At 37.7% G+C, this 16590-nt stretch overlaps 1 protein-coding gene across 1 annotated transcript in view; it reads left to right on the forward strand.

Annotated features, from left to right (window-relative positions):
* Positions 1-16590, forward strand: part of CCDC80 (coiled-coil domain containing 80) — a 33598-nt gene that overhangs the window by 6385 nt on the left and 10623 nt on the right. The window contains exons 4-5 of the mRNA XM_016150701.2: positions 3765-3921; positions 15485-15621. Of these exons, the coding sequence (XP_016006187.2) occupies positions 3765-3921; positions 15485-15621 (294 nt within the window). The remainder of the gene's footprint in view (positions 1-3764; positions 3922-15484; positions 15622-16590) is intronic.

Below are 16590 nucleotides of genomic sequence, written 5' to 3' on the forward strand. Positions count from 1 at the left end.
CCACCTTCCTGTGGGTATAAATATGGGGCATGTGCCATAACTGAAGAGGACACTGAGAAATGATCCTATTAGTTAATCAATATGGACATTTAAAAATTCATTTTCTACCTTGAATTATTCAGATAAATGGTGAGATATATCAGTTGTCAACATTCTGTGCTGAGTATCAAAGTAGAGTTTCTGCTTTTAATACCCAGCTAGTTCTCTGCACCTCAGCAATCTGGCTTCCCTGGCAGTCTGTCAAGAGCAATAGATTGAATCCCAATCTAATCCCTCAGACTGGTTGGTGTCAGCTTGGTGGTGACAATGATGAGAATATAGATAAGTTGTTTATCACTTAAACATTGGACTATGTGGAGTATAGCTGACAAGCTGTCATTTTGTACTCTGAGTTCTACTTACTTGTCATTTAATAAGAGGCCTCATACTGCTGAATTGCAGAAATTCAGGTTCAAATTTAAGCATCCTTTGGAGACTGAATCCTTGTAATTCAAGTAATCGATACTTTCAAACTTACTTCAGAAATCTGAGTATTAGGACAGCAATCCACTTATTTGATTTAATTTTGGAAAAGGATATAAAGCTTTGCTTTACTAAGGCAGACCACTATTTTGGATGTTATTTTTCAGAATCTGTAAAAATCTAGTGTTTTGAACCTAACACAGAATATAGAATAATTTGAGACTTAAAATACTTACTTCCTAGCATTTTCCATTCCCATTTGCTCCCTTTATTTATGCAAACTGGTTTCATTATACCCCGAGGCTCCTTGTGTCAACACACTGTTGGAACAGAAACATAAAAAAAGAACCACAACACAATTCTAAATTCGTGAGACATGCCATGATGTATTGCCAGCAAACTGGGAAGAGGCCAAGTATGAGACAAAAATGTTTACTGAGAAGTTCTAGGATGCTCTTTTTAGGAAGAGGGGATTGGAAATGGTTACCAATTTAAATGCTGTTTGAAATACTGCCCAACTAGGAAATGAATGAGACACAGGGAAAGAGCCCCTGAAATGCATTCAGAGATCAGCCTCCTCTACTTTCCCTGATGAGAACTTGAGGAACAGATTAAACCAACTGGTTTGTGGACTGCTGCTAGGCATTCATAGGCAGGGGTCTATTGCGTTCCCTCCCTCTCCTCTGGCAGGTGTGACCCATGTAACCTGAGGAACATGGACCAGTGTTGTTCTCCTAGTGTGTGCACAGCAGTAGTAGGAGCTGGCACTTTGGTGCCTTGAAGAACTTAGAGTCTAGTAGGGGAGGTGTGACATAAACATAAAACATACTAGTAAATCAAGAAAATACATCAATTCCAAGAGAGCAGTGCAGACTATAAGAACAGTAATTAAAAGGAAGAAGTGATCATTGAGAGCTAGAAAGGACTTTAAAGTGGATGCTGAATTTGAAGAATGACTCAGATGAAGATAAATTGGAGAGGAGGGGAGGAGAAAAGAGGAGAGGGGAGGGCTCCCTGAGTGGAAGGGGTGATGTGAGCCAAGCCAGAGGAAGGAGTGTGGGTGAACTATTCAGCGGTGACATACATGTATGGTACTTGGGTGCACACAGCGTCCCCCCCCACCCCACACACACACTTTTACTAATTCTTACTACTTTAAGAGGTTGGCAGGGAACCTTTACAATGGTTTCTGTTGTAAAGTTGAGAAAGATAAGGTTCATAAGGTTAAATGGCTTTGTTAAAGCTAAATGAAAGTCAGGGTTTGGATAAGGATTAAAATGCAAGCCCTCCAACTGGCTATAATCACCCTTTCTCTGTGCCGCTCTGCCAAAATTTCTTTCATTTTGTAATTTAGAATGATTTGGCTATGGGGTGAAGAGGTCATATAAGGGAAAGTAGGAAGAAAGTTTAGCAAGAGAGACTCAGTGCCAGAAACTAGGAAATGAGTCATGCAAAACAAATGTCACCTCATGGTGGGTTAAGGCATCGTGGGGCAAAGGTCTCAAGGTGAAAATAAACATCAGAGGTCTTTATTTATTTAAGTGTGATTTCCACTGGGTATCCATGGCCTAAGGCTACCATGTTCAGAGATCCGTGGGACGGGATTCCAGGCAGGGGAGAATGAGGTTCTGTATGATTCTATATTGTCTGAAATTCTCAGTTATATATAAGAGGGAGAAGAAGACCAAAGGGAGCTTTGAGGACTCTTGAAGTCTGGTCATATCACTGTCTGTCCATGGACTTTAGGCATTTATGGCAAAGTATGAGATGAATGAAATGGAGTCTACGTATAGATTTAAAGTTACAGAGGCAGGTAATTATCAGTCATTTAGCATCTGGGCGGCTGTGCCCTAGAGACACCTCTAAATATGGGCTTATCCTTCATTAGAAGAGGGAGTCCAAAATCATTACCAGTAAATCTTAACTTTATTTTTGACTATTTTGTGTCCTCATTGAAACATTCATTTTAGTCATTTCAAAAATAGTGTGTTTGTGAGCAAAGAATAGCCAGGAAGAAAAACATAAAACATACCAACTGAAAATAAAACTCCAAGATTTGGGCTACCATAAAAACCTGAAGAAATATTTTTAGATGTTATATAGCTAATTGAAAACTAACAAGCAAACCAAAAATACCATTGCCATCTCTTTTTATAGCCACCTTAAATCTTTTTTTCTTTTTGGAAAAAGCTAAATATGAATTAATGAATATATTTCAGGAAATCTAATTTTTTTCCCTTTTGGGAAATTACATTTCTAAAACAAGCATTTCCTACCCACAGGCATATAAACAGGCATATAAACAAAAGGTAAACATAAATGAAATCATGCTACTTAAAATAAATAACAATCTGAGGAAAAAAACTTTATCCCAGAGAATCTTTATTAATGTTCCACTCAAAAGCTATTGAGCACATCTTGATTTCCGTGTAGGATAGTATTCGTCAAGCATAGAGAATTCTTATAAGGGAAAGCTTGCAGGAAACAATAAACACATATCTGACAGAGAAAAATAAACAGCAGGATGGAGCTGGGACCAGATTCATTAACCATTTTGAGAAAAAATTTGGAAGCAGTTACAGTATGATGGTTCCCCCTCTGAAAAACACTAAACTAACAAGGGAGACTTCAGAATTATTTAGTAAGATTAGGTCATAAGTTAAAAAGTAGCTGATAAATTTAAATGTAGTCAAATTCGAGAACATGTATAGAGGCTAGTCTGTGGGCCCAGTGATGAGTCAGCAGAGGATGACTAGAAAGTGTTTACTGCAAACATCAACCATTGAATGTTTCAGTGCGCCCAAGACCTGGCTATGAAACTCTCTGAACCCTGTGAGACATGTAACCACTCAATTCATGAATATCTGAGCAGCCAATTAAGATAATGAAGATCAAAATGAGGAAAGATGGCATTTACTGAACAATTTTTATGTGCCAATTATTTATGTAATACTTACAACAGCTCTGCAAAATAAGCATTTCTGTGCAGAGTTCACAAATGAGAAAACCAAGACACATGGAGATGAGTAAGGTAAATAGTGGAAATGAGTAGAAAACTCTAAGTTGTCTGGAGCCACATTTTTTAAAAAAGCCTATCTGAATAGTCCCCTTATGGCTGTAATTCTGCTAAATGTCCAACAAAACCATCTAGTTTAGTTAAGTGTAACTTAACTTAGTTTACTTTAATTTAGTTTATGTGTCAGTCACTGCCAGCCCTCTATTCTAAATTATCACTTTGGGTTTTGTCTTATTGTGAAACCATCATCATTAAGTAATATTTGCTTGCCTTCGCTTACCTCCAGCTGATCACCACTCCTAAGGTTGAGAACAACATGTATGTGCAACAGCGAGATGAATATTTGGAAAGCTTCTGCAAAATGGCCACCAGGAAAATCTCCGTGATCACCATCTTTGGCCCTGTCAACAACAGCACCATGAAAATCGACCACTTCCAGCTAGGTTCTCTTAAACGTTTTAATGATATTATTGTTTTTCTCGTAGCTAAGGTGGGACAAACTTTATGGGAGAGGTCAGTGGGAAATCAAAAGAGAAATTTAAATATCCAGAGGATTCTTTCCTTGTGGTAAAAAAGGTCAGTTCGCCTAACTATTTACATAATCATTTCAGATGCTTCTGGTTTAAGTTTTTGGCACTTTAATATGAAAAATATGCAAACACTCTATGGCTTGAAAGTCAGTAAGGTGTAGAAAAAGAAGAGAAGTAATACAGAAGTAATATAGGGGGAGAACCAGAGAAATATGTTTCAGATGCTTTCTTCTGGGTTCTGAATCTTCTTGCCTGTGAGCAGTGCTATCTGATCTTCCAACAGCCTTTCAGTTACAGGCAACTCACTGACAGATGGGGACCTGCCAGACCCTTGAAAAAACTTGACTCTGGCAAGAATGGGGAGGGAATTAACCAGGGCCGAAAGAAATTGTTAAGATAAATGAAAAGTCACTGAAAATATGGACTGAACTGTGCCCAAGTCCTTTTGGAGAGCAAAAGAATTTGGCTGAATTTAGAGTTTTCACAATTTTTCATATTAATGATGCGTGTGAGACTCCTGAGGCGTACAACTCAGCATTGGGCAGCTGAGATCTAACTCATTGCAATTCTCCTAGGAATGTTGCAAGACTTTCTGTGAGTAGTTAAGTCTCATAGTCAGAAGCCCCAAATCTGACCCACCCATTTCTTTTATAATTATTACATCTCTAGGGCTTTATTTAAAAAAAACACACACACACACACACACACACACACCAAAAAAACAACTTTTTCTTACAAAATTTCTCTACCTATTAAATTTTCATTTTAACTATAATGAAAATCCTTCATATCCACCATTTTTATATTCTGCATATTTTTCATAAAATATATCTCATCCGAAAACATCTGAAAAGTATAAAACATATTTTCCCCATTAGTTAACATGTAACTTCAAAATATATAACGTATCATCTCACAGATTTTTCTGTCATGTGGTCTTGGTGTAATTGACTACATATCAGTTGTAATTATGCCCTAATAATGTCCATTTGATTTTTAATATGGCCTAGCTTTCTAAATAATATTTCTTATTGTGGTAAAAACACTTAATGAGATCTACCCTCTTAATTAATTTAACACAATACAATATTGTTAACTATAGCTACCTGTTGTACAGTAGGTCTCTAGAATTTATTCAGGTATGAAGTTTCAGTTATTTATTCTCGTATTAGCTCATCTTCCACTGACATAGCTCCAAAGGAAAATAAATAGCATCCTTTCCAATGTCACAGCATGCATCATTGTGGATCAGTGATTGGCTTGTGGATGTGCTATGTGTATGTTTGGGAAGGGAAAAACAACAACAAAAGAGTGTCTTTACTTTAACCAAGATAACAATCATACAAACAGCGGACACAAAAGAAGTTCTGGAGTCCAACGAAGGGCTTTAAATCCACAGTCACAACTCTTTGTTGTGTGACCTTGGGCAAGTTACTTCCCAAGTCTCAGCTTAGAATGTAGTTCTATGTATTTTATAGGCTATGGTGAGGATTTAGTGAGATAATGTATGTTAATACTTGTCACATATAAGCACTGTTACTGTGGTCACCATTTGTTCTGGCAGGCATCTGGAGATCAGTGAGCTGTCACAGGGACTACAGCACCTATAACTGAAAAATTCTTGATTGCTTTCTGTTAATTACAGAATGTTGACAGTGAACCCTCACAAGTGCTCTTCAAGGTCAGGCTGCATTACTACTCCTGGTGGTAATACTACAAAGCCACATGTTCAGTGGTTAACTGGGATTCAGCCATTTGCTTCCTGGATTTTCAAATAGTAGCATGAGCCAGTGAGCTCAATTATAATCCAGATGTCTAGAGAGGAAGTAGGTATTCAGTCCAGTGCAGAAATGGGTTCTGGCTGGTGATGAAAGCCCTCCTTCACCAGGTGTTCCCGGTGTCAAATGTGTTACCCACCAACTCTTACACCAAGAATTCTCATTTCTTATTTCAGGGAAGTTTGGAAAAATCATTATATTTCTCACCTCAAATTCTATATGGTTCCAACTGTTATAAGCATCTGGTGCTGCCTAGGCAACATTTTAGCATGAATCTTGCTGATTTCTAGACATCTGGATTGAATATGAACTGTAGCAGGACTGAGGTTTCCTTTTTTGCCCTATTAGAAATCAAATATTGTGATTTGGGTGTTTGCCTCTCACAGAATGGCAGCTTGGACATGGTTTGGGGGGCCTTTCATCTTGTTCCTCCTCTAATTCCTGGAAGGCCTTTTTGTCCTTGTGTCATGTCCCAGGTTACCCTTATGGGAAAGGCCTTTGGCCAAGACTGGGGATTAGCCATGGGAAAGTAGGAATTGGCATGCTCCATGGTTTCAGTGAACCAAACTCAGCCTTGTCCGATTTTCAGCTGGAAATCTATCAGATGGTTTTACTTTCCTTAAAAATAAATCAAGACTCTCTACTGTTCCAGATTTTATTGGGCCTTAAAAACAGAGTCTCACGTTCAACTATGGTATGGGCAGTTCTCCCAGCTGGTCCATTTTGTTAAACGTATTTAAACTATGGAAGGTGGACCTACAAATACTAGCAAACTTATCCAAAGATTTTGGACATTAACTAACAAAAGTTATTCAGTCTTGAGCAAACATTAATGCAAAATAAACCCATCTGGTTTTGCCAACCCAGAGTATATTATAACGGGAAAGTTTAGAATGATCTAATAGTGAAAAACATTCTTAATTGTCAGTGGTATTTAAAATGTCAATCTAGGATAGGAATATTGGTATAAATTCAAAAGGATGCATTGAAGACAAAGTTTGTCAGATAGGAAGAAGTTGCTGCTAAAGACACTTTATTGCAGAATGAAAATAAAAACGAGGGGGAAACAGCACGCATTTTTTTTTTCTTAGCAAAATAGAAGAGTTCGAACATAATCTATAAAAAGGGAGTTGGAAAAGTTGATGGTGTTGAAATGTGGCAACGAGGAGAGAAAGTGTTAATTCCTTAATCATATGAGTAATTCATGGATAAATTTCTAAAAAAAAAAAATTATAAGTGAGTATGATAGAAGGCATTTCGGCCTAAAAGACTCTGTCTTTGATTCTGTTGAAGAGAATTGTTCTTTATGGACACAAGCCTCACAAACATCAGGACCCATAACAAAGCAAAGATGCTGCTTTTCCTCAGGAGCACCTGAAAAATCGACCCTTTGCCCCAACTCCTCCTTCATCAGTGGTGACAATGCCTGGCAGTTGCTTTCTCTAGATTCTGCCACTCTGTACTGAGAGGAAGGTTGAATGCGAGATCAGATTTCCAGACACTGACTGCAGTGTCGCTAGTTGTTTATTCAGTCTCTGATTATCAATCACTCTACATGATAGAGGCTAAAGAGGTTGTAACCTAACTTGTTCAGTCATCCCGTTCCATTGCCCTCACTGCCTCTAGTATCAGTCAGTATATCAGTGTCAGGATCAGTCCCTAACAGTAGAGAAGCATAAAGCCTCTGATGAGTCAACTGAGCAAAACGAGTGTTTAAAGAATGTGGTGGGGGGATAAGCTCTTCCAGTTGCCATCATCAGAGAAGGTATTGTAAATATCGGAGAATTTTGAAAAGTGGATGGATTCAATGGAAGAGCATTGAAACTGAGTAGATTTTTTGATAGATGATTACTCTACTAAGATACTTTTGGTTTTTATTTATTTTTTTAAAAAGAAATAGTACATTTTTTTTGTATTCCCAAGTCAGTGTTACATGAAAAGGTACATGCAGACAAGTATTACACTCATTTCTGGCCGCTTTTCTCCATTACTCTCTGCCCTCATAGGTATTTTTATGATTTCTTATTTGTTCATTTAGTGCTTCTTTATGCAAATGCAAATAAGTGTAAATACCTACATTCCGCTTCTTTTTATACAAAATATAGTATATTTTATATACTGTTGTACATTTTTCTTTTTTCACTTAAATATATTTCCTGAAGATCTTTCCTTATGACTATGTAAAGGTCTTTCACATCCCTTATTAAGCCATTGCTTTAATAAACTACCATAGTTCATTTAACCAGTCCCCTTGTTGATAAACACTTAGACTGTTTTCAGTACTTTGTTATAAAGAGTTTTACAGTTCATAACCTTGTACATTTATCATTCTGTGTATATGGGCACATCTTTGCAGTAGATTCTTAGAAGTAGGATTGTTGGGCCCAATGGAAAATGTATCTAGTCTTGGTAGATATCAATAGATTTCTCTTCATACAAGCTGTGTTATTTTGCAGAGTCACCAGCAATGTATAAGTGTCTATTTTCCCCAAACTCTCCAACAGAGTACATATCAAACTTCTGAATGTTTTTAACCAATGAGATATGAGAAAAATGGTATCCTAGGGTAGTGTAGTGTTTGGTTGCTTTTTTTTTTTTTATGAGTATGATGGAACATCTTTTCATATGATTAAGTAATGTTTATATTTTGTTTTTAATGTCCTTTGCTCATTTTTCTCTTGGGTTGTTGGCCTTTTTAATCTCAATTTATAGGTACTCTTTATACATTGGGATAAAATTCAGATTCCTAGGTCCCCTCCCCAGGCCAAGATACTGACTCAGTCTGGGGATGGGGTTCAGGAATCTTTTTTCAAAAATGTTGCTCAAGTAATTCTGATTTACAGCTAGGTTTGGTCTAGAACAGAAGGCTGCATATAGGATAGAAGAGAAGAGAGGGCTAGAAATGTAGGTTGGCATCACATTTTAGAGAATTTCAAATACCAAGGCAAAAAATTCAAACTGTATTGGTAAGCCACATGAAGTCACTAGAGATAGGAATGTATTTTTCAAATAAATTTTAAATAACTTTTAAGATTTAGTAGAGTCAGTGTGCAGGATAGAAAAGTACCTGGTAGGATACAGTCTTCATAGATAGGACAAGTTGTTCTTTCTAGGCACCAAGTGAGAGCAGCAGTTTTGTAATCAGGAGTGGCCAGGGTAGTCCCTCTGTATAGATGCAATCGGGTCACTGGTCCTACAATGTTGTGGTAAGTAGGCAAACAACCTCTCATAAAGTAAAATAGGAGCAAGCAAATCAAGTACAAAGTCATTTAAATTGATCTGTTTCCAATTAAAAGGAAGTAAATGCCATAGCCAGAGGCCAGTTATCCTAACTGAAATAACCTACTACAGACTGCTCAGGAATCCAGGAAATATACTTGAGATAAAAGCAATTCAGCCTCGGCTGGAGTCTTTGGTTCCATATTTATCCAAAGTGCAACAGATAAATTTTGATTCTTACTGACTTCTTGAACAGGATAGGTATATATTTTAAATGCCTTATAAATAAGTTTTATTTATGTTGTCTGTTACCCAAGAGCAGAGTTCGTTAAGGTACGGTGGTGAATGGTGTGGCATAGTGAATGACACTCAGGAGACCAGGATGTCAAAGAAAAATAGAGTTTATTACTCACAGGTCTCAGAGAGGAAACTGCAGCACGCTTTACAGGGTCACAGAAAGAACATCGGGTTTTGGTCAGGAAGCAGAAGCAAGAATGATGAGAGAGCCCAGACCACTGCCTTTACTGGGGTTTCCGTGAGAGAGGCAAGGCAGGGCAGGGTGAACAGCTTCAGGTTGGCTAGTTGAATAATCCGGCTGGCTGTGGGCTATAAGGATGGCCCCTAGTTGCCTAGTACCTGACCCTGGGATGATTAAGGCAGAGGAATATTGTCTCCTGGGGTCCACGGGCCAGGGAGAGGCGTTAGGGCTCTAAATCGGTTAGTTTGCATTTCAAAGATCTGCTCCTGGCTGGCCCCTTTGCTATCTCTAAGAACTGGCTAGCCTGGAGAGAAACAGTCTCTCCCCATCCAGAAAGGTCTTTTAAGATGTCAAAACATCATAATATACAGAAAGTAAAAAATATGATTAATACAATTATTCTTATAATTTGGACCTCATATATGAAAACCCAAATTTAGAAAATAAATTTATATAATGTGTTTTCTCAAATTACACTTAAATTCACTGTTTGGGTCTCACAAGATAGAGGAAAGGGTAAAGGTTTGATGGTGAGTTTTCTATGCAGCTCAGAATTGCTCACCTTTTTTACTTTATCCCTCACTACCCTCTTTATCATTTGATATCTTTCTTGGGAGATTTTTCATGATTACCAAATCTATACCAAGTACCTATGTGTGCTGGGCTATAAAGATTTAGAAGATGACCAAGACTCAGTCCCTATGGTTGAGTTGTTCCTATCTGGTGGGATGATAGAGATGTAAACAATTGGTTGCAATGCAAGGTGATGATCATTATTACAGAAGAATATAAAAATGTTATGAGTGCTCAGGTGAGGTAAAGACATATTTCCCAGGTAAGTAGGAATTGCCATGTGAACAAGGGCAGGGATAGTATGCCAGAAAAAGAAGACATGTTTCTAGAAACTGGAAATAGAAGATTGGAATATAATATATGGAAGAAGAGTTAAAAGATAAGCTAGTTAAGAAAGGCTGAGTCCAGGATGTAGATAAAATGTCAATGATATGAGTTTTATCTCTGTCTTTAGCATGTATATCAATCATCCAGGAAACTTGTTAAAACACAGGTTCCTGGGAAGCACCCTGCTAGTTGCTAGATGGAATACTGCCCAATTCATGAATCACTTAATAAAGCCAATTAGATTAGGTAGAATTTTGTGTGAGTAAACTATAGTTTAGGAAAGTTGAATAAATTTACCATAGTCATAAATGAATGAATGAATGAATGAATGCAGATTCCTGGATTTTACCACTAGTGATTCTGGCCCAACGGGTCTGGATCCAAGGATTATAATTTTATCATGAGCTCCAGGTGATTGTGATGAAGGTAGATGGTGGATTATACTTCAAAAAAGTGTTAGAGGATTGGAAACTTCTGAAGCAATGGGAGAAACTAAAGTGGTCCAGGGACAATGGTGATATGGCCTATAGGGGTAGGAAGAGGAGAAATCATGGATATCACAAAGAGGAAGCAGTCACAGATGGAAACTTCAAATATAATGTCTGACACACAGCTGGTATTTAACAAGTTGTAATTGAAACTGAATTTTTTTTGCAGGGTCATTGTCATTAATAGTCAGGTATGGAAGAGCAAAGACATGAAGAAATTTACTCCTACTTTTGCCCCTGATTTTTGGAGTTGGAGTTCTTATAGGATGGGAAACTAGGCAAATGTCTCATCTGTGGGGTCAGTCCTTACCAGCACACAGCAGTAACCCTCCCTCCTGTCCTTCCTCAATAATCTTAAGTCTGGGACAGGCTGTGTGAAATGACCAAATCTCACCACGTGGGCTTGAATCTGTGAGTCATTTTAGCTGGTTCAGGACCAGGTAGACAGTTTATATGATACTTCCTGAAGTGTTTGCTTCTAAGCCCTGAGACCCATAACAAGAACTATAGAGCTTTGGCAAAACAAGAAGCTGCTAAATTTATGATGTTTTTCCAGGGAACCTCTTGCTCACTCAGCCCTGATTTAGACAGAATATAGAGCATAACAGAGACATGTGGCAGGAGTAGGCAGCTGGGGAGAGGAGCTTGCCTCACATGTGCCCTCCTCTGAATTTGGCCAGAAGTAGACTGTGTCATGCCATAAAGTCGCCACCATTCTAGTTGGACCCAGTGTCAATCAGTGCTTTCATTGTTTTTCTTTGGAAGATTCTCCTACTGAGCACTGATATTAGAGATGTGCATATTTCTGTAGTCTAGGAGTCCAAACCATTTTATTTCTAATGTTCGGTCAAAACATTTCAGAAAATATTTTAGTTGAGAGTAGAAAGCAGACCATGAATTTGGTTTCTTACTATATCCTAGTAGGACAAAGTTTGGCTTAAATTTTGACACTGGGTCCTCTCTATCCTTGAGTATGTCATATTTTAGTAAAGTAGAGAGAGCACTGAAACGGAGTGAGGTCGTATTATGTAGATCCTAACCTTCACTCTGTTATAAACTAGCAATGTGAACTTGAACAAGTTGCTCCCTTCCTGGGGTTTGTGACAGATTGATTCCCTGAGAAACAGACTCAGACTCTTGAGATTTATTTGCAGGAGATTAATGGCAAATGTTCTTAGGAACAATTCCTATAAGGAATACAAGATGACAGAGGGAGAATTTGAATTGCAGCACAGCTGACCCCTCAGAGTTGTGCACTTTGAGGCAAGGAGTACAGCTTTTATATCTACCCCCCCCCCGCCCCCGCCACACTTCATTAACCACTGAATATGGGTTGTTCCTTAGTAAGGCTGTGACTAGCGGAAAGGCAGCTCTTTTTTAAGGACAACAATTTTTGGAGGGATTCAGTTGTTAACATTCATCACAGCCTTAGAATAAAGGTAGGGTCTGGACTGCACACCACAGCATGCACTACATACAGTTTCTTAGCTTCAAACTCAATAATACAACTGAGTTGAGCCAGATAATATCCATATCAGTTGTCTATTGCCACAGTAAGGCTGTGTAATAAAGACCCACATATCTCAGTGGCATATAACGTTACCTATTCATTTAGCCACAAGTCTGTAGGGCTCAGCTGCTCTGGGCTGGGTTGGGCTTGGTTAGGCTTGCTCATACATTTGCAGTCAGTTTGGCATGGTAGTTCTGCTGATCTTGGCTGGGTTTGCACACAGATGTCAACTGGATGTTGGCTGATCTGGGTAACTTGACTAGACTTATCTTTCAGAAGTCTAGTATGGACATGTAGTCATGGCAATGGCAGAGGCAAGAGCAATCCCAACTGTGAGGTCCCATTTCTAGCCTCTGTACGAACATCAGCTAACATTGGCCCAAGCAAGTCATGTAGATGAGCTCAGAATCAAAAGGCCGATCAGCTCAACCCATTCACCGTGACAGGGAGCTGCAGTTACTGGACACAGTGTAGATGGTACAGGGAGGGATGGAGAATTGAAATAAGTCTTCAAATCTGCTATAATCTCCAACTTCCTTCTATTTCAGCCATTCAATAGTGTTTGTGATTCTATTTCTTTGGTAAGCGCTAATAATTTTGTTTCTAATCAGGAACTTAAACTCTGTCCAAGCATACTTATCTCTGAATTCAACACCCAGCACAGAATCAGTTCAGGACACTGGAGACAAAGATTTTGTTGAATAAATAAAAGAAAAATTAATATATCTTGGGAATTAAAAGTGGTAAATTCTAGGTTCAAGATAAAATGTGATTTGCAAAGTCTTAGAATCAGAACATTAATTATCAAGGGCACTTTAAAAATCAAGTTTTCAATGTTCTCCTCCTCCTCGTCCACCTTCTCCATATTCTCATTATTAATTATTACTAACTAAAATAAAATATACTGTTAAAACTTAAATAATATAGGCATGCATAGGGTAAACAGTGAAATTTTCCCCCTCACCTCTGCCCACTCTACAGAGGCAACTGTAGGAGCAGAAAAATAATTTTCCTTCTACCCTTCTAAGTTCTTCTGGCTAGCCTGATAATCAAATTAACAAGAGACTTATTAACAAGAGAAAATGACCAAATTTATTACTGAATTTGTTATATACAGGGTTCTATTAGAATCTGAAACCAGGGACAAATCGAGTAGTTAAGGTTTATATGCCATCTTGAGCTAAAGAAAAAGGTGGGGGGGGGGGCAGGGGAGTGTGGTTTGAGGTTTCGAAGTACAGGAAGGCAACTCACATGGAGATGTCAAATGTTTGGTAAATGAATATTTGTTGGGCCATCTTTATCAATGGCTCAGAGAGAGGACTTTGATCAAACAGGTCTTGCTAGGTTCTTCCTTATCTATTACCTAGTTCATATTAAACTAGTTATCTATGATGATAGCTCTCTTCCTGGAGCAGGTCCTTTATCTAAATTCTTTTAGGCAGTAAGGGAGAAGGCCAAGGTCCTTCATGAACTTAATTTCTTAAAAATAACTCGTTTAAAATAATATCCCCCAAAAGGCATGTTTTAGGGTGGCAAATTCTGTTTTCTCTTACAACTGTCATTAATAGCCATATGTCCTCTGGACCTTTTCCTATGCATATTTACATGTGGATATATTTTTTATTTTTGCTTTGTTTCCTTTTAACAAAGAATAAAGCCATACTATGCATTTTATTCTACAACTAAGATTTTTTTTTTTACTCTATGATATATACGAGACAAAAACCAGCAACATGAATCTAGTAATTCTTTTAAATAATTTATATTTTATTAATGACAGCACAAATGTGCATTTAAAAACTAGTTTACATGTATAAGGCATATAATTTTTCACTTTGTAGACAGTGCTTGGTGCCTATGTAGGCTTTTAGTTCCCATGCCTTCAGATGACCATGTGAGGAACTGTTACAACTTGAGGAAGGAAAACAGATTCTTTCCCTCTCTTTTAGATCTGCTCAAGGGAAGTTGAGTTCCTTGTTTATATATTTTCAATGAACCTAACCAAATAAACCAAAGTGAGAAGTTGAATTGCAATTGTCCCTATTTTTAAAATCAATACAAGAGTAATAATACTCAAATAAATAACCTCTGTGTCTGTAAAATTGTCATTTCTACTGCAGTGCTATTTGTTGGGTAGCAGTGTTGATAATAACTGATAGTTTCTCTTCACTCATATATATCTGTTAAGCACCTGTTTACTAACTTTAATTTTTTTACATTTAAGAGAATATAGGAGATTACTTTATAGATAAAAATTTTAGTAGATTTGACGGAAACACTGTGACCCATGCGAGAGAGAGGAAGTAAATAAATCTGTCCTATTATTTCTAAAATGCTTCCCAGACATAGGAGTTGCCATGTTCATACGTCCCATGAATGCAGTGGTACCTTCAGAAACCATTCTGAATTATAATAATTTATTTTTAGGGCTTGATGTTTGGAAAAATATATAATAGTTAAAATTTCCTTAAATTCAGTAACATTTTACTTGTAACTGAATTCACTTACAAAATTTGGATTATAAATAGCTTGACTTTCTTTGAAGCCAAAAGGAATCTGTGACAAAGTTTGAGGATAGACTTGTTATTTTTCTCTATGGCAATGATATGGTTTCCTGAGTCCCAAAGCAATTCTAGAACAAAAGGGAGGAACAGACATAAATTTTAGACTTAACCAAATGAATAACTAAAACTAAAATTAATTTTAAAATGAAATAAAACTTAAAAGTATCTTGTCTCGTTCCCTGATGAGAGCTAAGGTTATGACTCATTCCTGGGTGAGGGGGCAGTCTTCTTGCAGGGATGACTCAGCAGTCCTCACTCTCACTTTGTTGCCTCTGATTCATCACAACTTTGGTGGGCAGAGGTGGTCATCTTTAGAAGAGTGACTTTCAAAATGAATTTATTTGTTTGTTTCTATTTGTGTCTGTCCACTTTGTAAGTTTTTGTTCAAACAAACAAACAAAAATGTTAGTCAAATATGTGCAACTAATGAAAGCTGTTCTAATTAGTTGAGGATGGAGGCCCAGAGCCTCCGCCCCTTTGCTTCCCACTGGTTTCTGTCTTGTCACAGCCATATTTATTCACATTTCATTTGCCTTAAGATAATGAGAAACCCATGCGAGTGGTGGATGATGAGGACCTGGTAAACCAGCAGCTCATCAGTGAGCTAAGGAAAGAGTATGGAATGACCTATGATGACTTCTTCATGGTGCTCACAGACGTGGACCTGAGAGTCAAGGTACAGTTCCTATTTTGGATGATTTGGTGCCATTCCTTAGAATAGCAACTCTGGAATTTTTGTCAATGAGTCTATTAGACATACAAATAAGCACACATTATTTCATAAATGGGAAGGTTCTGAAATGGTTCGAATATTCCACGTTGGCTTATGGAATTCATATCCAGAAATGTGGTCTCTAGAAAAGATTGGATTGGATGACCTTCTATGGCCCAGCTTCTTGACTCATACTAAATTTTTCTGCAATATCAATGGCTTACATTCATCAGACATTTGTTGAATCACCTAGAGCTCATGCCAGACCAATTGGATCAGAGTCACTAGTGGTAAGATCCAAGAATCTGCATTTTATTTTTTCAAAATTTATTATTGGGCCCTGGGGATTATTGGGGCCTCTCTGCCTTCAGGAAAACCAGATTTAACATATGCCCACTTTGGAAGGGCCTAGAAGTTTACTTCTTGATCCAACATGGACAAGACAGTAGGGTTTTATCCCTACTTTCTTCATATGCTTAGGGTCAAAGGTTCTAAACTATGAAAAATAAATAATAATAACAAAAATAGCTAACTCAACTGAGTACTTTCCTTATGCCAGGCACTCATCTCAACTATATAATCTCTATCTCAAACCTCTAAGATAAATAACAAGTATTATCTTCATTTCACAGAGAAACAAATAGAGGCCCAGAATGGCTAAGTCACTTGCCTAAGTTTACCTAGTTAGCATTGGACTTCATGTCAAACAGGCTGGCCCCAGAGGCCATTGTCTTAACCATTACAGTATACTGAGAGTATGCCACGCTTGCGTGAAAATCTTTAGGTAAAAGGCTTCCTGGGCTATCAGAATAGCTGATCCAACTTACGGTATTTTTTTGAACCCGGAGAAAAGTCCCTTCAGTAATTCATTTTGCATGTGTGCTGCCCCACTTCTAATGTAAGAGTTTGGACTAGGTGATCCCTAAGGTTACT

The sequence above is a fragment of the Rousettus aegyptiacus genome, unplaced genomic scaffold (assembly GCF_014176215.1).
Source record: "Rousettus aegyptiacus isolate mRouAeg1 unplaced genomic scaffold, mRouAeg1.p scaffold_m13_p_4, whole genome shotgun sequence".
Classification (NCBI taxonomy): domain Eukaryota; kingdom Metazoa; phylum Chordata; class Mammalia; order Chiroptera; family Pteropodidae; genus Rousettus; species Rousettus aegyptiacus.